Raw genomic sequence first — 24,205 nt, forward strand, 5'->3', positions numbered from 1 at the left:
CAGCCGCCATATACATACAGTTATGTGTTTTATCACAGCGACATTGTATCTGTATCTAATAAAGAATTACAGGTTGCAGAAGCCCCATCACATCTGCACCGCACATCTGCCTCTCTGCCTCTTCTAAGCATTTGCATCCTGACAAAATCCTGGGGTAGTCCCAGGGGTTGGGCTTTGGTTTGGATGCATTTCAAAAAACAACATGTACCTTGTCTGTGTTACTCCCTCCTCCTTGGGGCCATGTTCTGGAGATTCTGGCCAACAATCTCCTTCCCTCCAGCACTGAAGATGGCTTGTAGCTGGCTCTTCCAGCATGACAATGACGCAAAACACAGTCAGGACAACTAAGGAGCCATTCTCTAAAAAGCATCTCAAGGTCCTGGAGTGGTCTAGCCAGTCCCTAGATCGGACACCCAATCAGAAATCTTTGGAGGAGCTGAAACTCCATGTGGCCTGGAGAAGATCTGCGGAGAAGTGCGGCACAATCCCGGCTGTAGTCCAAATTACAAGAACTACAAAGATCTGGACCAAATATTAAGTTCTGTTCTTCTATTGTATCAAATATTTCATGCAATAAAATGCATAGTAAGCCTTGAGATGACACAATACGACGTTCTGGATGTTTCTTACATTGTGTCTCTGGCAGTTGAAGTGACGTATGATAAGAATTGCAGATATCGGCAGCATATGAAATGACCCCCCTGAGATGCTGAATGCTCCGGCCCCCGAGCCTACGGAGTGTATTTCACATTTTATTGATATTTTTATGACATGACTACAGAATACACGTTACATATGGACATATTATTATTGACCGAGCACTTTCATAATATTATGGGAGAAGAAAACACATAAAGGAAAGAAATATTAGAAGACATGGGAAGTCGTCTCCACGGCCAGGTTAGTCCTGGATTTGCTTGCATTTATTCATGTCCATGAAGAAGCTTCATAGATACAGACATTTTTAACCCTTCACATTCTACTGAAATGTAGCTGCCCAGAGCATGTTCATGGCCATCGCTCGCCACGTGCCCGGGGCCATCGCTCGCCACGTGCCCGGGGCCATCGCTCGCCACGTGCCCGGGGCCATCGCTCGCCACGTGCCCGGGGCCATCGCTCGCCACGTGCCCGGGGCCATCGCTCGCCACGTGCCCGGGGCCATCGCTCGCCACGTGCCCGGGGCCATCGCTCGCCACGTGCCCGGGGCCATCGCTCGCTACCTGCCCATGGCCATCGCTCCCACAGGGCCATCGCTCACGACGTGCCCATGGCAATTGCTCACCACGTGTCCATGGCCATCCCTCACCACATGTCCTGTGCTCTGTGGGGCTCATCACGCCAAAAAAAAGTGTTGAAGACTGTGACGAGGCTTGAAGAGTCTATTCAACTCTACAGGTTCAAAAATGTGCCTATTACTTTCATTAACTATGTCCAGCAGTTTCTTTGCTATCCTCCTCAGTTATACCGTCCCTGCAGTAGCTTTCTCCCCTGGCTGCGCTGCTCCTTTCTACGAGACCGTATCGTGTTCCTGGTTAACTCTGGATGGAAGGGGAGGCCATGTGATGCTGCCTACTCCCTGTGCATGGCGGGGAAGGTCTTGGATTGGAGAGTGAGTCCTAAGAGGTTAATCCTGGGATGTAGCTAACAGGAGAGCCATGTGTCAGTGCAGAACTGTGGATGCAGATGACAACTGCAAAGAATAGTGAGGTAGAAGGGCTTCCTCCTTCCCAGTCTGTAATTCTACAGAACTTTCTCCGTGTGTCTATGCACCTCAAAGTTGTGTCACACACACACTTCTGTAGCCTCCTCTCCAAAGCCTCTGCTCTCTGGACACTTTCTAAACAGCAGGGAAGCTGTTAACCCTTAGTGCCCACACAGCACAGACTATATATATTCCATGTAACTATTTCACTGCTGGTTTCTACTATTTATTCAATGCTGTATGCTCCTCCATGTGATGAAAGCTGTCACTATATGAATCCTAAATGTACTCACTGTGCAGAGCTCAGTGTATTTACTTGAAAACATCTCACTTGATTTGCTGCTAAGTTACTGCAAGAAAGAACACAAGGTATCATGAGAGGTTAATCTCCGCCCACTTCACTGCTGCTGAGAAAGATTTTTGACACACGGCTTCAGATCAGAAAACTCTGGAAAGCGGAGGGTCAAGCAGCACAATACGGGAATCGTTCTGTTTGTTTTGCAAGGAGGGATCACAAATGAGAACTTGGTAGAAATCATTGAGAAATTGGAGTTACACTTTAAGGACCTGCTGTGACTGTTATATGGTAAGAATCTTGTGTCTTAATAAACGTAACATGTACGTAAAATATTTCACATATTGCGATATAAAAAGGGCCTGTCCCCGGTGTGAATTCTCTGATGTTTCATGAGAACAGATTTTTGGGTGAAACATCTTCCACACTCTGAACAGGAAAAGGGCTTCTCCCCTTTGTGAATTCTCTGATGTTTGTCAAGCACAGATTTCTGGGTAAAACACCTCCCGCATTCTGAACAGGAGAATGGCTTCTCCCCTGTGTGAATTCTCTGATGTTTAACAAGAACCGACTTATCAGTAAAACATTTGCCACATTCAGGACACGGGTATGGCCTCTCGCCTGTGTGAGTTCTCAGATGGTTAACCAGAACCGCTCTCTTGTTAAAGCACTTCCCACATACAGAACACGAAAATGGCCGCTCCCCCGTGTGAATTTTCTCGTGTTCACTAAGGCCGGATTTATAGGTAAAACATTTCCCACACTCTAAGCATACAAAGGGCTTCTCCCCCGTGTGAATTCTTCCATGTTCAACCAGACTCGATTTTCGTGTAAAACATCTCCCACAATCTGAGCAGGAGAATGGTTTCTTTCCAGTGTGAAGTTTTTGGTGTTCAAAAAGACCCGATTTTTGGGCATAAGATTTCCCGCATTCTGCACACGAAAATGGCTTTTCTCCCGTGTGGATTCTCTGATGTTTAAAAAGGTCTGATTCCTGCGTAAACCACTTCCCGCATTCCAGACATAAAAACTGGGGTGGCCCCATGTTTGCCCTCGGTGGATTCGGTAGATGTGGCCTGTGTGTTTGTCCATCGTCTTTCGTGTGACACCTCTGATGTTCTATGATATAGCCGTCCCACGCAGAGGGCTGGCCGCTTCCACCACTATCCTTGGGCTGACAATATGGGAATATGTTGTTACCTTCTCTATAACATGGAGTTTGCTGAGAAGTTCCTCCCATATTAGAGTAAGATAATGGATCCCTGCTGAGACATTGTGGATGTAAACTGGAGCGAGTCAAGTTTTCTCCCGAAATCCTCTTTGTCGTACTGAGACGTTCTTCCGAATCTGAGGATAAAAGAAGAAAACATCTCTCATGCAAATGTTTTTGGATTGTCAGAATGGAGGCCATTATATTAAATTAAACAAAGTTTGGAGTATAAATTACACAGTCAGGTCCCAACAAGAATAATGGTGCTCGGACAAGAAATCAATCTACACTCAATCTCAAAATAAAGCTTTTTGCTATCCTCCTCAGTTTAGCCGGTCTCTGCAGTAGCTGTCTCTCTTGACTAGGTTGCTTATCTCTGTGAGACTGTAGCTGGTTTACACAAGAAATTGGATAGATTCTAACTGCTCCTCCCTGCTCACCGTGGAGGGAGGTGGAGCCTTGTGTCTGTGCAGCTCTGTGGATACCGAAATCATCCTCCAGTCTGTTTCAACTGAACTTTCTCTGTCTCACTCCTCAAGCTGCATCATAGACCCTGCAGCTCCCTCCCCCACCTTCTACCATGCAGAGAAGCTATTAACCTTTAGACCTCACATAACACAGACTATACACTTTATGTAACTGTTTCATTGCTGGTTCCAACTATTTATTCCATGTGATAAAAGATGCCAGACTAGTCACGATAACCTCCTATATACAGACACTATGCAGAATTCAATGGTTTTACTTACTATATTTGCTGACAGGTTACTTCATGAAAGAATACAAAGCATCATGGGATGTGAGGGTAACTTATAAATGACTCAGTTTTAAGGCAAAGACAGGAAGAGGTTAGGCTCTGCACACTTCACAGCTGCAGGAGAAATAGGTGATCAGCAAAATATGGGCATCGCTCTGCTTGTTTTGAAAGGGGAAATCACCAATTTCACTTAAAGCCCAATTTTGACACAGAGACAAGTGTCCAATGGGCGCCTTCTCTTCAGCTCTTCTCCCTCTGTATCAACTTGATTGACAGCTTTCTGTCTATGCGCAAGTCAATGAAGTCGGCGAAGTAGACATTTTATCTTTGACTGGCTCAATCACTGTTAAAAGCAAGGCCGAATCATATGGACCACATGTAGAACTGAGCTCAGCACAAGGTGTTTTGGGAGTGAAAGGTTTGCTAAAAACACAGACCAAAGATATCACCTGGAATGGGCGGCGCTGCGCGGTCTTAGACTTTCTCCTCAAAGATTGAGATCTGCAGCAATTACGTCCAAAGCTGCAGCCATTGGATGGGATATGATGAAATCCCATCCACCAGACCCACTGTACATAGCTACAGGGTAGGTGGCGGCAAACTGGTGGCTGTTCTACTCTGTGTCTCAAGGGTAAAACTGGGTTTTTTAGGTTGACAGATCTTCTTGCCCTGAACGTCTAGTTTCTTTTCCTTTGTAAGGAAAGTATTTAAAAAAAAAACTAAATCATGCTCAGTGAGAACTCCAGCCAGGAAGAGAGCAGAAAGGGGTTAACACTGAGTGCTCATAGTCGTACGAAATTAGAAATTTGTTCACACCTCCCCCCTTCCCGAGACAAAATTTCAACCTATCAAATATTAAAAATGTCACCCTAGTGCCGCGCCCTATAAAATCTATTCTGGTGGCCTCGTTCCTCCATGGACCCAATATACGACAGCAGTGAAAAACATATTTGATTGAGTTTCATAAAACGTGTGCTCCTCCATTAAGGGTTAATACTTCTGGAGAGAGAGAAAGCCCCAGCTGTTATAGATACGTCACATACTGGAGAAGAGATTATGTGCTGGAGACTCACCCGGGCTGACACCTACAGGAATGTCCTCGTCCTGATACTGCTGACCCTCCTTCACGTCTTCTTCATCCTCATCTACAACTTCAATTTTGATGTCCATCAAGTCTTCGCCTGGATTCGACTTCAAGAAGTAAAACTCAAGTTAGTAGAGAGTAAAATGGTAACATGTTTATACCACCACTAGACACCACTGCCTGAGCCTAATGAATGGGGATTGTTGGGCGAGGGTGATGACACCGTAGCCCATCAGTCTCTATACGGCTCTGCTGCTCTACAGGGACTGATCTAAGAAAGTTTGGGTGTCCATGCTGCACTCGGAGACATTGATGGTCAATGCTGAGGACAGTAGGAAAATGACCCACATATGATGTTATGCTGAACGTCTCATACCATATCTGAAGAGCCTTCAGCTTCACCTACCTGCTCATCCTGTAGATCAGTCTGATCTCCCACTGGACCAGGACATCTTCCCGGCGATATTTTCTTACCAGATCCGTCTGTAGAAGACAGAGAGCGAATGAATACAATGGGGCACATTTACTAAGGGTCCGTCATGTTTCCTGAATGTTTCCGTTTTGCGCTGAATTGCCCTGGGTTTTTTGGTGCACCCAATCGGAGTGTGGCGCATCGGCTTTCATGCGACAAAAAAATGGGGGGGGGGGGGGGGCGTGGTCATCAGACAACCCGACTGATTCAGACAAACCGCAGAATTTGAAAATGAAATTGTGTTGCAAGATCAGCACTCACATGCACCGGGAAGAAGAAGGTGAACTCCGGTGGACCTCGGCGCAGCAGCGACACCTGCAGGATATCGGGAGCACGAGCTATGTGAATCGAGGCAGCTCCAAATACTCGCCGGATCGGCGCCGTCAACAGGACCGGTAAGTAAATGTGCCCCTATGTCTTAGAAAATCATGATAACTATCAATTACAGTCTGCCATTACCCGGTATGTTGAGGTTCTGGTGGTCCTCCATCATGAGGTCCTGGTACTGGTCCTTGTGTCCCTCTATGTAGTCCCACTCCTCCAGGGAGAAATAGATGGAGACGTCCTGACACCTTATAGGAACCTGACACCCACAATGACACAGTCATCACCCAGACACATCACCCCTTGTATAATGTCCCAGCATTCCCTGCAGCGCTCACCTCTCCGCTCAGCAGCGCCAGGATCTTCTTAGTCAGTTCTAGGATCTTCTGCTCGTTCTTTCTCTCAAGCTTGAACCTTTCTCCAGACACACGGGGATAACATTTACTGGAGGTTTTCTTGACAATTGTGTAATCCTGTAGATGACAATGACAATACACATTTATATCATCCAACCCCACGTGTCCTTATTCCCCTTATACTGTATGTTACCTCTCCAGTGAGCTGGTAGATTATCTCCAGGGTCAGGTCCAATATACTCTTGGTCATCCCGTCCATGTCCTGTTCCATAATTGCTGCTCCAGAATTGATCTAGAAACATAATTACATCAAGCCTAATAAAGTAGCGGACTTTCTATTCTGTCCAAAGTTCATTTAAAGGGTTCATTTAAAGGGTAGACACGAGGTTTCTAGCAGGACAGCCACACAATATAATACTAATCCATCTGATCCATGTTGTCCTCTCTTGCTCTATGGTGCTTATGTGCAAATTAAAGACAACCCCATACACAGCGAGCTGCCATGTCCTGTGTGTCCTGACACCTTTCTATCATAGCCAGCAGTGGTCAGGGGTCAGCATGGGTGCTCTGACCTCTCTGTGACTACACCCCCCCCCCCCATACACAGCGAGCTGCCATGTCCTGTGTGTCCTGACACGTTTCTATCATAGCCAGCAGTGGTCAGGGGTCAGCATGGGTGCTCTGACCTCTCTGTGACTACACCCCCCATACACAGCGAGCTGCCATGTCCTGTGTGTCCTGACACCTTTCTATCATAGCCAGCAGTGGTCAGGGGTCAGCATGGGCGCTCTGACCTCTCTGTGACTACACCCCCCATACACAGCGAGCTGCCATGTCCTGTGTGTCCTGACACCTTTCTATCATAGCCAGCAGTGGTCAGGGGTCAGCATGGGAGCTCTGACCCCTCTGTGACTACACCCCCCATACACAGCGAGCTGCCATGTCCTGTGTGTCCTGACACCTTTCTATCATAGCCAGCAGTGGTCAGGGGTCAGCATGGGCGCTCTGACCTCTCTGTGACTACACCCCCCATACACAGCGAGCTGCCATGTCCTGTGTCCTGACACCTTTCTATCATAGCCAGCAGTGGTCAGGGGTCAGCATGGGTGCTCTGACCCTTCTGTGACTACACCCCCCATACACAGCGAGCTGCCATGTCCTGTGTGTCCTGACACCTTTCTATCATAGCCAGCAGTGGTAAGGGGTCAGCATGGGCGCTCTGACCCCTCTGTGACTACACCCCCATACACAGCGAGCTGCCATGTCCTGTGTCATGACACCTTTCTATCATAGCCAGCAGTGGTCAGGGGTCAGCATGGGCGCTCTGACCCCTCTGTGACTACATCCCCCATACACAGCGAGCTGCCATGTCCTGTGTCCTGACACCTTTCTATCATAGCCAGCAGTGGTCAGGGGTCAGCATGGGCGCTCTGACCCCTCTGTGACTACATCCCCCATACACAGCGAGCTGCCATGTCCTGTGTCCTGACACCTTTCTATCATAGCCAGCAGTGGTCAGGGGTCAGCATGGGTGCTCTGACCCTTCTGTGACTACACCCCCCATACACAGCGAGCTGCCATGTCCTGTGTGTCCTGACACCTTTCTATCATAGCCAGCAGTGGTCAGGGGTCAGCATGGGCGCTCTGACCCCTCTGTGACTACACCCCCCATACACAGCGAGCTGTCATGTCCTGTGTGTCCTGACACCTTTCTATCATAGCCAGCAGTGGTCAGGGGTCAGCATGGGGGCTCTTACCCCTCTGTGACTACACCCCCCATACACAGAGAGCTGCCATGTCCTGTGTGTCCTGACACCTTTCTATCATAGCCAGCAGTGGTAAGGGGTCAGCATGGGCGCTCTGACCCCTCTGTGACTACACCCCCATACACAGCGAGCTGCCATGTCCTGTGTCATGACACCTTTCTATCATAGCCAGCAGTGGTCAGGGGTCAGCATGGGTGCTCTGACCTCTCTGTGACTACACCCCCCATACACAGCGAGCTGCCATGTCCTGTGTGTCCTGACACCTTTCTATCATAGCCCCAGCAGTGGTCAGGGGTCAGCATGGGCGCTCTGACCTCTCTGTGACTACACCCCCCCATACACAGCGAGCTGCCATGTCCTGTGTGTCCTGACACCTTTCTATCATAGCCAGCAGTGGTCAGGGGTCAGCATGGGTGCTCTGACCCCTCTATGACTACACCCCCCCATACACAGGGAGCTACCATGTCCTGTGTGTCCTGACACCTTTCTATCATAGCCAGCAGTGGTCAGGGGTCAGCATGGGTGCTCTGACCTCTCTGTGACTACATCCCCCATACACAGCGAGCTGCCATGTCCTGTGTGTCCTGACACCTTTCTATCATAGCCAGCAGTGGTCAGGGGTCAGCATGGGTGCTCTGACCTCTCTGTGACTACACCCCCCATACACAGCGAGCTGCCATGTCCTGTGTGTCCTGACACCTTTCTATCATAGCCAGCAGTGGTCAGGGGTCAGCATGGGTGCTCTGACCTCTCTGTGACTACACCCCCCATACACAGCGAGCTGCCATGTCCTGTGTGTCCTGACACCTTTCTATCATAGCCAGCAGTGGTCAGGGGTCAGCATGGGTGCTCTGACCTCTCTGTGACTACACCCCCCATACACAGGGAGCTGCCATGTCCTGTGTGTCCTGACACCTTTCTATCATAGCCAGCAGTGGTCAGGGGTCAGCATGGGTGCTCTGACCCCTCTGTGACTACACCCCCATACACAGCGAGCTGCCATGTCCTGTGTCCTGACACCTTTCTATCATAGCCAGCAGTGGTCAGGGGTCAGCATGGGCGCTCTGACCCCTCTGTGACTACACCCCCCATACACAGCGATCTGCCATGTCCTGTGTCCTGACACCTTTCTATCATAGCCAGCAGTGGTCAGGGGTCAGCATGGGCGCTCTGACCCCTCTGTGACTACACCCCCCATACACAGCGAGCTGCCATGTCCTGTGTCCTGACACCTTTCTATCATAGCCAGCAGTGGTCAGGGGTCAGCATGGGCGCTCTGACCCCTCTGTGACTACACCCCCATACACAGTGAGCTGCCATGTCCTGTGTGTCCTGACACCTTTCTATCATAGCCAGCAGTGGTCAGGGGTCAGCATGGGTGCTCTGACCCCTCTGTGACTACACCCCCCATACACAGGGAGCTGCCATGTCCTGTGTCCTGACACCTTTCTATCATAGCCAGCAGTGGTCAGGGGTCAGCATGGGCGCTCTGACCGCTCTATGACTACACCCCCCATACACAGCGAGCTGCCATGTCCTGTGTGTCCTGACACCTTTCTATCATAGCCAGCAGTGGTAAGGGGTCAGCATGGGTGCTCTGACCCCTCTGTGACTACACCCCCCCATACACAGCGAGCTGCCATGTCCTGTGTGTCCTGACACCTTTCTATCATAGCCAGCAGTGGTCAGGGGTCAGCATGGGTGCTCTGACCTCTCTGTGACTACACCCCCCCCCCCCATACACAGCGAGCTGCCATGTCCTGTGTGTCCTGACACGTTTCTATCATAGCCAGCAGTGGTCAGGGGTCAGCATGGGTGCTCTGACCTCTCTGTGACTACACCCCCCATACACAGCGAGCTGCCATGTCCTGTGTGTCCTGACACCTTTCTATCATAGCCCCAGCAGTGGTCAGGGGTCAGCATGGGCGCTCTGACCTCTCTGTGACTACACCTCCCATACACAGCGAGCTGCCATGTCCTGTGTGTCCTGACACCTTTCTATCATAGCCAGCAGTGGTCAGGGGTCAGCATGGGTGCTCTGACCCCTCTATGACTACACCCCCCCATACACAGGGAGCTACCATGTCCTGTGTGTCCTGACACCTTTCTATCATAGCCAGCAGTGGTCAGGGGTCAGCATGGGTGCTCTGACCTCTCTGTGACTACATCCCCCATACACAGCGAGCTGCCATGTCCTGTGTGTCCTGACACCTTTCTATCATAGCCAGCAGTGGTCAGGGGTCAGCATGGGTGCTCTGACCTCTCTGTGACTACACCCCCCATACACAGCGAGCTGCCATGTCCTGTGTGTCCTGACACCTTTCTATCATAGCCAGCAGTGGTCAGGGGTCAGCATGGGTGCTCTGACCTCTCTGTGACTACACCCCCCATACACAGCGAGCTGCCATGTCCTGTGTGTCCTGACACCTTTCTATCATAGCCAGCAGTGGTCAGGGGTCAGCATGGGTGCTCTGACCTCTCTGTGACTACACCCCCCATACACAGGGAGCTGCCATGTCCTGTGTGTCCTGACACCTTTCTATCATAGCCAGCAGTGGTCAGGGGTCAGCATGGGTGCTCTGACCCCTCTGTGACTACACCCCCATACACAGCGAGCTGCCATGTCCTGTGTCCTGACACCTTTCTATCATAGCCAGCAGTGGTCAGGGGTCAGCATGGGCGCTCTGACCCCTCTGTGACTACACCCCCCATACACAGCGATCTGCCATGTCCTGTGTCCTGACACCTTTCTATCATAGCCAGCAGTGGTCAGGGGTCAGCATGGGCGCTCTGACCCCTCTGTGACTACACCCCCCATACACAGCGAGCTGCCATGTCCTGTGTCCTGACACCTTTCTATCATAGCCAGCAGTGGTCAGGGGTCAGCATGGGCGCTCTGACCCCTCTGTGACTACACCCCCATACACAGTGAGCTGCCATGTCCTGTGTGTCCTGACACCTTTCTATCATAGCCAGCAGTGGTCAGGGGTCAGCATGGGTGCTCTGACCCCTCTGTGACTACACCCCCCATACACAGGGAGCTGCCATGTCCTGTGTCCTGACACCTTTCTATCATAGCCAGCAGTGGTCAGGGGTCAGCATGGGCGCTCTGACCGCTCTATGACTACACCCCCCATACACAGCGAGCTGCCATGTCCTGTGTGTCCTGACACCTTTCTATCATAGCCAGCAGTGGTAAGGGGTCAGCATGGGTGCTCTGACCCCTCTGTGACTACACCCCCCCATACACAGCGAGCTGCCATGTCCTGTGTGTCCTGACACCTTTCTATCATAGCCAGCAGTGGTCAGGGGTCAGCATGGGTGCTCTGACCTCTCTGTGACTACACCCCCCCCCCCATACACAGCGAGCTGCCATGTCCTGTGTGTCCTGACACGTTTCTATCATAGCCAGCAGTGGTCAGGGGTCAGCATGGGTGCTCTGACCTCTCTGTGACTACACCCCCCATACACAGCGAGCTGCCATGTCCTGTGTGTCCTGACACCTTTCTATCATAGCCAGCAGTGGTCAGGGGTCAGCATGGGCGCTCTGACCTCTCTGTGACTACACCCCCCATACACAGCGAGCTGCCATGTCCTGTGTGTCCTGACACCTTTCTATCATAGCCAGCAGTGGTCAGGGGTCAGCATGGGAGCTCTGACCCCTCTGTGACTACACCCCCCATACACAGCGAGCTGCCATGTCCTGTGTGTCCTGACACCTTTCTATCATAGCCAGCAGTGGTCAGGGGTCAGCATGGGTGCTCTGACCTCTCTGTGACTACACCCCCCCCCCCCCCATACACAGCGAGCTGCCATGTCCTGTGTGTCCTGACACGTTTCTATCATAGCCAGCAGTGGTCAGGGGTCAGCATGGGTGCTCTGACCTCTCTGTGACTACACCCCCCATACACAGCGAGCTGCCATGTCCTGTGTCCTGACACCTTTCTATCATAGCCAGCAGTGGTCAGGGGTCAGCATGGGTGCTCTGACCCTTCTGTGACTACACCCCCCATACACAGCGAGCTGCCATGTCCTGTGTGTCCTGACACCTTTCTATCATAGCCAGCAGTGGTAAGGGGTCAGCATGGGCGCTCTGACCCCTCTGTGACTACACCCCCATACACAGCGAGCTGCCATGTCCTGTGTCATGACACCTTTCTATCATAGCCAGCAGTGGTCAGGGGTCAGCATGGGCGCTCTGACCCCTCTGTGACTACATCCCCCATACACAGCGAGCTGCCATGTCCTGTGTCCTGACACCTTTCTATCATAGCCAGCAGTGGTCAGGGGTCAGCATGGGCGCTCTGACCCCTCTGTGACTACATCCCCCATACACAGCGAGCTGCCATGTCCTGTGTCCTGACACCTTTCTATCATAGCCAGCAGTGGTCAGGGGTCAGCATGGGTGCTCTGACCCTTCTGTGACTACACCCCCCATACACAGCGAGCTGCCATGTCCTGTGTGTCCTGACACCTTTCTATCATAGCCAGCAGTGGTCAGGGGTCAGCATGGGCGCTCTGACCCCTCTGTGACTACACCCCCCATACACAGCGAGCTGTCATGTCCTGTGTGTCCTGACACCTTTCTATCATAGCCAGCAGTGGTCAGGGGTCAGCATGGGGGCTCTTACCCCTCTGTGACTACACCCCCCATACACAGAGAGCTGCCATGTCCTGTGTGTCCTGACACCTTTCTATCATAGCCAGCAGTGGTAAGGGGTCAGCATGGGCGCTCTGACCCCTCTGTGACTACACCCCCATACACAGCGAGCTGCCATGTCCTGTGTCATGACACCTTTCTATCATAGCCAGCAGTGGTCAGGGGTCAGCATGGGTGCTCTGACCTCTCTGTGACTACACCCCCCATACACAGCGAGCTGCCATGTCCTGTGTGTCCTGACACCTTTCTATCATAGCCCCAGCAGTGGTCAGGGGTCAGCATGGGCGCTCTGACCTCTCTGTGACTACACCTCCCATACACAGCGAGCTGCCATGTCCTGTGTGTCCTGACACCTTTCTATCATAGCCAGCAGTGGTCAGGGGTCAGCATGGGTGCTCTGACCCCTCTATGACTACACCCCCCCATACACAGGGAGCTACCATGTCCTGTGTGTCCTGACACCTTTCTATCATAGCCAGCAGTGGTCAGGGGTCAGCATGGGTGCTCTGACCTCTCTGTGACTACATCCCCCATACACAGCGAGCTGCCATGTCCTGTGTGTCCTGACACCTTTCTATCATAGCCAGCAGTGGTCAGGGGTCAGCATGGGTGCTCTGACCTCTCTGTGACTACACCCCCCATACACAGCGAGCTGCCATGTCCTGTGTGTCCTGACACCTTTCTATCATAGCCAGCAGTGGTCAGGGGTCAGCATGGGTGCTCTGACCTCTCTGTGACTACACCCCCCATACACAGCGAGCTGCCATGTCCTGTGTGTCCTGACACCTTTCTATCATAGCCAGCAGTGGTCAGGGGTCAGCATGGGTGCTCTGACCTCTCTGTGACTACACCCCCCATACACAGGGAGCTGCCATGTCCTGTGTGTCCTGACACCTTTCTATCATAGCCAGCAGTGGTCAGGGGTCAGCATGGGTGCTCTGACCCCTCTGTGACTACACCCCCATACACAGCGAGCTGCCATGTCCTGTGTCCTGACACCTTTCTATCATAGCCAGCAGTGGTCAGGGGTCAGCATGGGCGCTCTGACCCCTCTGTGACTACACCCCCCATACACAGCGATCTGCCATGTCCTGTGTCCTGACACCTTTCTATCATAGCCAGCAGTGGTCAGGGGTCAGCATGGGCGCTCTGACCCCTCTGTGACTACACCCCCCATACACAGCGAGCTGCCATGTCCTGTGTCCTGACACCTTTCTATCATAGCCAGCAGTGGTCAGGGGTCAGCATGGGCGCTCTGACCCCTCTGTGACTACACCCCCATACACAGTGAGCTGCCATGTCCTGTGTGTCCTGACACCTTTCTATCATAGCCAGCAGTGGTCAGGGGTCAGCATGGGTGCTCTGACCCCTCTGTGACTACACCCCCCATACACAGGGAGCTGCCATGTCCTGTGTCCTGACACCTTTCTATCATAGCCAGCAGTGGTCAGGGGTCAGCATGGGCGCTCTGACCGCTCTATGACTACACCCCCCATACACAGCGAGCTGCCATGTCCTGTGTGTCCTGACACCTTTCTATCATAGCCAGCAGTGGTAAGGGGTCAGCATGGGTGCTCTGACCCCTCTGTGACTACACCCCCCCATACACAGCGAGCTGCCATGTCCTGTGTGTCCTGACACCTTTCTATCATAGCCAGCAGTGGTCAGGGGTAAGCATGGGCGCTCTGACCCCTCTGTGACTACACCCCCCATACACAGCGAGCTGCCATGTCCTGTGTGTCCTGACACCTTTCTGTCATAGCCAGCAGTGGTCAGGGGTCAGCATGGGCGCTCTGACCCCTCTGTGACTACACCCCCCATACACAGCGAGCTGCCATGTCCTGTGTGTCCTGACACCTTTCTATCATAGCCAGCAGTGGTCAGGGGTCAGCATGGGTGCTCTGACCCCTCTGTGACTACACCCCCCCCCCCATACACAGCGAGCTGCCATGTCCTGTGTGTCCTGACACCTTTCTATCATAGCCAGCAGTGGTCAGGGGTCAGCATGGGTGCTCTGACCCCTCTGTGACTACACCCCCCATACACAGCGAGCTGCCATGTCCTGTGTCCGGACACCTTTCTATCATAGCCAGCAGTGGTCAGGGGTCAGCATGGGCGCTCTGACCCCTCTGTGACTACACCCCCCATACACAGCGAGCTGCCATGTCCTGTGTGTCCTGACACCTTTCTATCATAGCCAGCAGTGGTCAGGGGTCAGCATGGGCGCTCTGACCCCTCTGTGACTACACCCCCCATACACAGCGAGCTGCCATGTCCTGTATCCTGACACCTTTCTATCATAGCCAGCAGTGGTCAGGGGTCAGCATGGGTGCTCTGACCCCTCTGTGACTACACCCCCCATACACAGTGAGCTGCCATGTCCTGTGTGTCCTGACACCTTTCTATCATAGCCAGCAGTGGTCAGGGGTCAGCATAGGTGCTCTGACCCCTCTGTGACTACACCCCCCATACACAGCGAGCTGCCATGTCCTGTGTGTCCTGACACCTTTCTATCATAGCCAGCAGTGGTCAGGAGTCAGCATGGGTGCTCTGACCCCTCTGTGACTACACCCCCCCCCCCCATACACAGCGAGCTGCCATGTCCTGTGTGTCCTGACACCTTTCTATCATAGCCAGCAGTGGTCAGGGGTCAGCATGGGTGCTCTGACCCCTCTGTGACTACATCCTCCATACACAGCGAGCTGCCATGTCCTGTGTGTCCTGACACCTTTCTATCATAGCCAGCAGTGGTAAGGGGTCAGCATGGGCGCTCTGACCCCTCTGTGACTACAACCCCCCATACACAGCGAGCTGCCATGTCCTGTGTGTCCTGACACCTTTCTATCATAGCCAGCAGTGGTCAGGAGTCAGCATGGGTGCTCTGACCCCTCTGTGACTACACCCCCCATACACAGCGAGCTGCCATGTCCTGTGTGTCCTGACACCTTTTTATCATAGCCAGCAGTGGTCAGGGGTCAGCATGGGTGCTCTGACCCCTCTGTGACTACACCCCCCATACACAGCGAGCTGCCATGTCCTGTGTGTCCTGACACCTTTCTATCATAGCCAGCAGTGGTCAGGGGTCAGCATGGGTGCTCTGACCCCTCTGTGACTACACCCCCCATACACAGCGAGCTGCCATGTCCTGTGTGTCCTGACACCTTTCTATCATAGCCAGCAGTGGTCAGGGGTCAGCATGGGTGCTCTGACCCCTCTGTGACTACACCCCCCATACACAGCGAGCTGCCATGTCCTGTGTGTCCTGACACCTTTCTATCATAGCCAGCAGCAGTGGTCAGGGGTCAGCATGGGTGCTCTGACCCCTCTGTGACTACACCCCCCATACACAGCGAGCTGCCATGTCCTGTGTGTCCTGACACCTTTCTATCATAGCCAGCAGCAGTGGTCAGGGGTCAGCATGGGTGCTCTGACCCCTCTGTGACTACACCCCCCATACACAGCGAGCTGCCATGTCCTGTGTGTCCTGACACCTTTCTATCATAGCCAGCAGTGGTCAGGAGTCAGCATGGGTGCTCTGACCCCTCTGTGACTACACCCCCCATACACAGCGAGCTGCCATGTCCTGACACCTTTCTATCATAGCCAGCAGTGGTCAGGGGTCAGCATGGGTGCTCTGACCCCTCTGTGACTACACCCCCCATACACAGCGAGCTGCCATGTCCTGTGTGTCCTGACACCTTTCTATCATAGCCAGCAGTGGTCAGGGGTCAGCATGGGTGCTCTGACCCCTCTGTGACTACACCCCCCATACACAGCGAGCTGCCATGTCCTGTGTGTCCTGACACCTTTTTATCATAGCCAGCAGTGGTCAGGGGTCAGCATGGGTGCTCTGACCCCTCTGTGACTACACCCCCCATACACAGCGAGCTGCCATGTCCTGTGTGTCCTGACACCTTTCTATCATAGCCAGCAGTGGTCAGGGGTCAGCATGGGTGCTCTGACCCCTCTGTGACTACTCCCCCCATACACAGCGAGCTGCCATGTCCTGTGTGTCCTGACACCTTTCTATCATAGCCAGCAGTGGTCAGGGGTCAGCATGGGCGCTCTGACCCCTCTGTGACTACACCCCCCGCCCCCCCATACACAGGGAGCTGCCATGTCCTGTGTCCTGACACCTTTCTATCATGGCCAGCAGTGGTCAGGGGTCAGCATGGGCGCTCTGACCCCTCTGTGACTACACCCCCATACACAGGGAGCTGCCATGTCCTGTGTCCCGACACCTTTCTATCATAGCCAGCAGTGGTCAGGGGTCAGCATGGGCGCTCTGACCCCTCTGTGACTACACCCCCCATACACAGCGAGCTGCCATGTCCTGTGTGTCCTGACACCTTTCTATCATAGCCAGCAGTGGTCAGGGGTCAGCATGGGTGCTCTGACCCCTCTGTGACTACACCCCCCATACACAGTGAGTTGCCATGTCCTGTGTCCTGACACCTTTCTATCATAGCCAGCAGTGGTCAGGGGTCAGCATGGGCGCTCTGACCCCTCTGTGACTACACCCCCCATAAAGAGCGAGCTGCCATGTGCTGTGTGTCCTGACACCTTTCTATCATAGCCAGCAAAGGTCAGGGGTCAGCATGGGTGCTCTGACCTCTCTGTGACTACACCCCCATACACAGCGAGCTGCCATGTCCTGTGTCCTGACACCTTCCTATCATAGCCAGCAGTGGTCAGGGGACAGCATGGGCGCTCTGACCCCTCTGTGACTACACCCCCCATACACAGCGAGCTGCCATGTCCTGTGTGTCCTGACACCTTTCTATCATAGCCAGCAGTGGTCAGGGGTCAGCATGGGCGCTCTGACCCCTCTGTGACTACACCCCCCATACACAGCGAGCTGCCATGTCCTGTGTGTCCTGACACCTTTCTATCATAGCCAGCAGTGGTAAGGGGTCAGCATGGGTGCTCTGATCTCTCTGTGACTACACCCCCCCATACACAGCGAGCTGCCATGTCTTGTGTGTCCTGACACCTTTCTATCATAGCCAGCAGTGGTAAGGGGTCAGCATGGGCGCTCTGACACCTCTGTGACTACACCCCCCATACACAGCGAGCTGCCATGTCCTGTGTGTCCTGACACCTTTCTATCATAGCCAGCAGTGGTCAGGGGTCAGCATGGGCGCTCTGACCTCTCTGTGACTACACCCCCCATACACAGCGAGCTGCAATGTCCTGTGTGTCCTGACACCTTTCTATCATAGCCAGCAGTGGTCAGGGGTCAGCATGGGCGCTCTGACCCCTCTGTGACTACACCCCCATACACAGCGAGCTGCCATGTCCTGTGTGTCCTGACACCTTTCTATCATAGCCAGCAGTGGTCAGGGGTCAGCATGGGCGCTCTGACCCCTCTGTGACTACACCCCCCATACACAGCGAGCTGCCATGTCCTGTGTGTCCTGACACCTTTCTATCATAGCCAGCAGTGGTCAGGGGTCAGCATGGGCGCTCTGACCCCTCTGTGACTACACCCCCCGTACACAGCGAGCTGCCATGTCCTGTGTTTCCTGACACCTTTCTATCATAGCCAGCAGTGGTCAGGGGTCAGCATGGGCGCTCTGACCCCTCTGTGACTACACCCCCCATACACAGCGAGCTGCCATGTCCTGTGTGTCCTGACACCTTTCTATCATAGCCAGCAGTGGTCAGGGGTCAGCATGGGGGCTCTGACCCCTCTGTGACTACACCCACCCCCCCATACACAGCGAGCTGCCATGTCCTGTGTGTCCTGACACCTTTCTATCATAGCCAGCAGTGGTCAGGGGTCAGCATGGGCGCTCTGACCCCTCTGTGACTACACCCCCCATACACAGAGAGCTGCCATGTCCTGTGTGTCCTGACACCTTTCTATCATAGCCAGCAGTGGTCAGGGGTCAGCATGGGCGCTCTGACCCCTCTGTGACTACACCCCCCATACACAGCGAGCTGCCATGTCCTGTGTCCTGACACCTTTCTATCATAGCCAGCAGGGGTCATGGGTCAGCATGGGTGCTCTGACCTCTCTGTGACTACACCCCCCATACACAGCGAGCTGCCATGTCCTGTGTGTCCTGACACCTTTCTATCATAGCCAGCAGTGGTCAGGGGTCAGCATGGGTGCTCTGACCCCTCTTTGACTACATCCTCCATACACAGCAAGCTGCCATGTCCTGTGTGTCCTGACACCTTTCTATCATAGCCAGCAGTGGTCAGGGGTCAGCATGGGCGCTCTGACCTCTCTGTGACTACACCCCCCATACACAGCGAGCTGCCATGTCCTGTGTGTCCTGACACCTTTCTATCATAGCCAGCAATGGTCAGGGGTCAGCATGGGCGCTCTGACCTCTCTGTGACTACACCCCACCCATACACTGCGAGCTGCCATGTCCTGTGTCCTGACACCTGTCTATCATAGCCAGCAGTGGTCAGGGGTCAGCATTGCCGCTCTGACCCCTCTCTGACTACACCCCCCATACACAGCGAGCTGCCATGTCCTGTGTGTCCTGACACCTCTCTATCATAGCCAGCAGTGGTCAGGGGTCAGCATGGGTGCTCTGACCCCTCTGTGACTACACCCCCCATACACAGCGAGCTGCCATGTCCTGTGTGTCCTGACACCTTTCTATCATAGCCAGCAGTGGTCAGGGGTCAGCATGGGTGCTCTGACCCCTCTGTGACTACACCCCCCCCATACACAGCGAGCTGCCATGTCCTGTGTGTCCAGACACCTTTCTATTATAGCCAGCAGTGGTCAGGGGTCAGCATGGGCGCTCTGACCCCTCTGTGACTACACCCCCCATACACAGCGAGCTGCCAGGTCCTGTGTCCTGACACCTTTCTATCATAGCCAGCAGTGGTCAGGGGTCAGCATGGGCGCTCTGACCCCTCTGTGACTACACCCCCATACACAGTGAGCTGCCATGTCCTGTGTGTCCTGACACCTTTCTATCATAGCCAGCAGTGGTCAGGTGTCAGCATGGGCGCTCTGACCCCTCTGTGACTACACCCCCCATACACAGGGAGCTGCCATGTCCTGTGTGTCCTGACACCTTTCTATCATAGCCAGCAGTGGTCAGGGGTCAGCATGGGTGCTCTGACCTCTCTGTGACTACACCCCCCATACACAGGGAGCTGCCATGTCCTGTGTGTCCTGACAACTTTCTATCATAGCCAGCAGTGGTCAGGGGTCAGCATGGGCGCTCTGACCCCTCTGTGACTACACCCCCCATACACAGCGAGCTGTCATGTCCTGTGTGTCCTGACACCTTTCTATCATAGCCAGCAGTGGTCAGGGGTCAGCATGGGCGCTCTGACCCCTCTGTGACTACACCCCCCCATACACAGCGAGCTGCCATGTCCTATGTGTCCTGACACCTTTCTATCATAGCCAGCAGTGGTCAGGGGTCAGCATGGGCGCTCTGACCCCTCTGTGACTACACCCCCCATACACAGGGAGCTGCCATGTCCTGTGTGTCCTGACACCTTTCTATCATAGCCAGCAGTGGTCAGGGGTCAGCATGGGCCCTCTGACCCCTCTGTGACTACACCCCCCATACACAGCGAGCTGCCATGTCCTGTGTCCTGACACCTTTCTATCATAGCCAGCAGTGGTCAGGGGTCAGCATGGGCGCTCTGACCCCTCTGTGACTACACCCCCCATACACAGCGAGCTGCCATGTCCTGTGTGTCCTGACACCTTTCTATCATAGCCAGCAGTGGTCAGGGGTCAGCATGGGCGCTCTGACCCCCCTGTGACTACACCCCCCATACACAGGGAGCTGCCATGTCCTGTGTGTCCTGACACCTTTCTATCATAGCCAGCAGTGGTCAGGGGTCAGCATGGGAGCTCTGACCCCTCTGTGACTACACCCCCCATACACAGCGAGCTGCCATGTCCTGTGTGTCCTGACACCTTTCTATCATAGCCAGCAGTGGTCAGGGGTCAGCATGGGAGCTCTGATCCCTCTGTGACTACACCCCCCATACACAGCGAGCTGCCATGTCCTGTGTGTCCTGACACCTTTCTATCATAGCCAGCAGTGGTCAGGGGTCAGCATGGGCGCTCTGACCCCTCTGTGACTACACCCCCCCCATACACAGCGAGCTGCCATGTCCTGTGTGTCCCGACACCTTTCTATCATAGCCAGCAGTGGTCAGGGGTCAGCATGGGAGCTCTGACCCCTCTGTGACTACACCCCCCATACACAGCGAGCTGCCATGTCCTGTGTGTCCTGACACCTTTCTATCATAGCCAGCAGTGGTCAGGGGTCAGCATGGGTGCTCTGACCCCTCTGTGACTACACCCTCCATACACAGCGAGCTGCCATGTCCTGTGTGTCCTGACACCTTTCTATCATAGCCAGCAGTGGTCAGGGGTCAGCATGGGCGCTCTGACCGCTCTGTGACTACACCCCCCATACACAGCGAGCTGCCATGTCCTGTGTGTCCTGACACCTTTCTATCATAGCCAGCAGTGGTCAGGGGTCAGCATGGGTGCTCTGACCCCTCTGTGACTACACCCCCCATATACAGTGAGCTGCCATGTCCTGTGTGTCCTGACACCTTTCTATCATAGCCAGCAGCAGTGGTCAGGGGGCAGCATGGGTGCTCTGACCCCTCTGTGACTACACCCCCCATACACAGCGAGCTGCCATGTCCTGTGTGTCCTGACAACTTTCTATCATAGCCAGCAGTGGTCAGGGGTCAGCATGGGTGCTCTGACCTCTCTGTGACTACACCCCCCATACACAGCGAGCTGCCATGTCCTGGGTCCTAACACCTTTCTGTCATAGCCAGCAGTGGTCAGTGGGGTAGCAGAGGTCAGGGGGCAGCAGAGGTCAGGGGGCAGCATGTAATGTACCTTTCTGTTATTAGAGAGACCTCAGCAGAGTCATACTTACTGAGGTATCACCCGCATAGAGAAAGTGCTGTCCTGTACATGACATAACTGTGACCCTCATGTGCATCAGGTGCAGACAGGAGAGCGCCCCCTACACACACAACCTGCGCAGCGCACATCATACACACCTGCGCCTGAGATCCGGGACACTGCAGGACCTGTGATGATGTCACCTCCATGTGATCAGTCACGTGACGGGGGTGGAGCTCAGCGCAGAGCTGAGAGTGAGGAGAGATAGTTACCCTACCAACCTGCAAATGCTGGGAGTTGTAGTCCTCCCCTCTTATGCCTCCTCCTGTAACGTCCTCTAACATCATATATAACAGTCAGGACATGCTGGGAGTTGTAGTCCTCTCCTCCCATACCTCCTTTTGTAATGTTCTCTGACATCATATAATAACAACCAGGACATGCTGGGAGTTGTAGTCCTCTCCTCTTATACCTCCTCCTGTACTGTCCTCTGACATATATAACAGCCAGGACATGCTGGGAGTTGTAGTCCTCTCCTCTTATACCTCCTCCTGTAATGTCCTCTGACATCATATATAACAGTCAGGACATGCTGGGAGTTGTAGTCCTCTCCTCATACCTCCTTCTGTACCGTCCCCTGACATCATATATAACAGTCAGGACATGCTGGGAGTTGTAGTCCTCTCCTCATACCTCCTTCTGTACTGTCCCCTGACATCATATATAATAGTCAGGACATGCTGGGAGTTGTAGTCCTCTCCTCATACCTCCTTCTGTAATGTCCCCTGACATCATATATAACAGCCAGGGCATGCTGGGAGTTGTAGTCCTTTCCTCCTATACCTCCTCCTGTTATGTCCTCTGACATCATATAACTGCTAGGACATGTTGGGAGTTGTAGTCCTCTCCTCTTATACCTCCTCTTGTAATGTTCTCTGACATCATATATAACAGCCAGGACATGCTAGGAGTTGTAGTCCTCTCCTATTATACCTCCTCCTGTTATGTCCTCTGACATGATATAATAACAACCAGGACATGCTGGGAGTTGTAGTCCTCTTTTATACCTTCTCCTGTAATGTCCTCTGATATCATATAACAACCAGGACATGCTGGGAGTTGTAGTCCTCTCCTCCTATACCTCCTCCTGTTATGTGGAGGCTGCTAGGGCTCAGTTCACACTGAGCAGACGTGAAGGATCTGTCATGCAGAGCTAGCTCTCATCCTTAGCCCTCTTATGATACAGATTGGTGATCACTACAGCTGTCTACACTACCAGCGGCCATGTTGTCGTGGTCCGGGATAAGTCTCGCTCTCCCTGGTTTCGGTTGGAGGAGATCCGCCGGGCGGGATAATAATGGTGACAGCTGCTGTCACATATAGAGGGCGGCATTCACGGTACATCAGGCAGGGGCGCGGTGGCCATGTTGTTGAAGCCCTTTGTTACTTGTCTTCATGTCTCTGTCCCTCCTTGTCCCTGGTTCTCATAGAGCCGGTGTCCGCTGCAGAGTAGAGCTACCCCTTACCACATCTCTCATCTCCCCTCATCCCTCTATACTTACTATATACCCCTCATACACTCATACCCCTTCCTCAATTACCTCAATTACCATTCTCCATCCTTCCTCTCTCATTACCCATATTACTCCATATACCCCTCCTCATTTACCTCATATTACTCCATATACCCTCTCATTTACCTCATATTACTCCATACCTCCTCATTTACCTCATATTACTCCATATACCCTCTCAACATATCCTATATTACTCATATACCTCTCCTCATTTCCTCATATTACTCCATATACCCCTCCTCATTTACCTTATATTACTCCATATACCCTCCTCATTTACCTCATATTACTCCATATACCCCTCCTCATTTACCTTATATTACTCCATATACCCCTCCTCATTTACCTCATATTACTCCATATACCCTCCTCATTTACCTCATATTACTCCATATACCCCTCCTCATTTACCTCATATTACTCCATATACCCCTCCTCATTTACCTCATATTACTCCATATACCCCTCCTCATTTACCTCATATTACTCCATATACCCCTCCTCATTTACCTCATATTACTCCATATACCCCTCCTCATTTACCTCATATTACTCCATATACCCCTCCTCATTTACCTCATATTACTCCATATACCCCTCCTCATTTACCTCATATTACTCCATATACCCCTCCCTCATTTACCTCATATTACTCCATATACCCCTCCTCATTTACCTCATATTACTCCATATACCCCTCCTCATTTACCTCATATTACTCCATATACCCCTCCTCATTTACCTCATATTACTCCATATACCCCTCCTCATTTACCCCATATTACTCCATATACCCCTCCTCATTTACCTCATATTACTCCATATACCCCTCCTCATTTACCTCATATTACTCCATATACCCCTCCTCATTTACCTCATATTACTCCATATACCCCTCCTCATTTACCCATATTACTCCATATACCCCTCCTCATTTACCTCATATTACTCCATATACCCCTCCTCATTTACCTCATATTACTCCATATACCCCTCCTCATTTACCTTATATTACTCCATATACCCCTCCTCATTTACCTCATATTACTCCATATACCCCTCCTCATTTACCTCATATTACTCCATATACCCCTCCTCATTTACCTCATATTACTCCATATACCATACCCCTCCTC

General features: G+C 52.8%; 2 protein-coding genes across 7 annotated transcripts in view; one reads left to right on the plus strand and one right to left on the minus strand.

Annotated features, from left to right (window-relative positions):
* LOC140106026 (uncharacterized) overlaps positions 1-24,205 on the plus strand; it is a 582,332-nt gene that overhangs the window by 251,909 nt on the left and 306,218 nt on the right. The gene's annotated exons all lie outside the window — the stretch shown is intronic.
* Positions 740-22,900, minus strand: LOC140106072 (uncharacterized). 3 transcript variants are annotated; one of them, XM_072130276.1, is made up of 8 exons: positions 22,769-22,900; positions 21,651-21,740; positions 6,394-6,492; positions 6,183-6,317; positions 5,980-6,103; positions 5,455-5,531; positions 5,038-5,155; positions 740-3,344 (listed from the first exon to the last, which is right to left on the minus strand). In XM_072130276.1, exons 1-8 carry the CDS (start codon positions 22,883-22,885, stop codon positions 2,335-2,337), a joined length of 1,770 nt encoding a protein of 589 aa, XP_071986377.1. In that variant the 5' UTR covers positions 22,886-22,900; the 3' UTR covers positions 740-2,334. The 3 variants fall into 3 exon arrangements, with proteins under 3 accessions (XP_071986377.1, XP_071986378.1, XP_071986379.1); XM_072130277.1 differs by lacking the exon at positions 21,651-21,740; XM_072130278.1 differs by lacking the exons at positions 21,651-21,740; positions 22,769-22,900 and adding an exon at positions 21,524-21,642.

Source organism: Engystomops pustulosus, chromosome 11 (assembly GCF_040894005.1).
Source record: "Engystomops pustulosus chromosome 11, aEngPut4.maternal, whole genome shotgun sequence".
Classification (NCBI taxonomy): domain Eukaryota; kingdom Metazoa; phylum Chordata; class Amphibia; order Anura; family Leptodactylidae; genus Engystomops; species Engystomops pustulosus.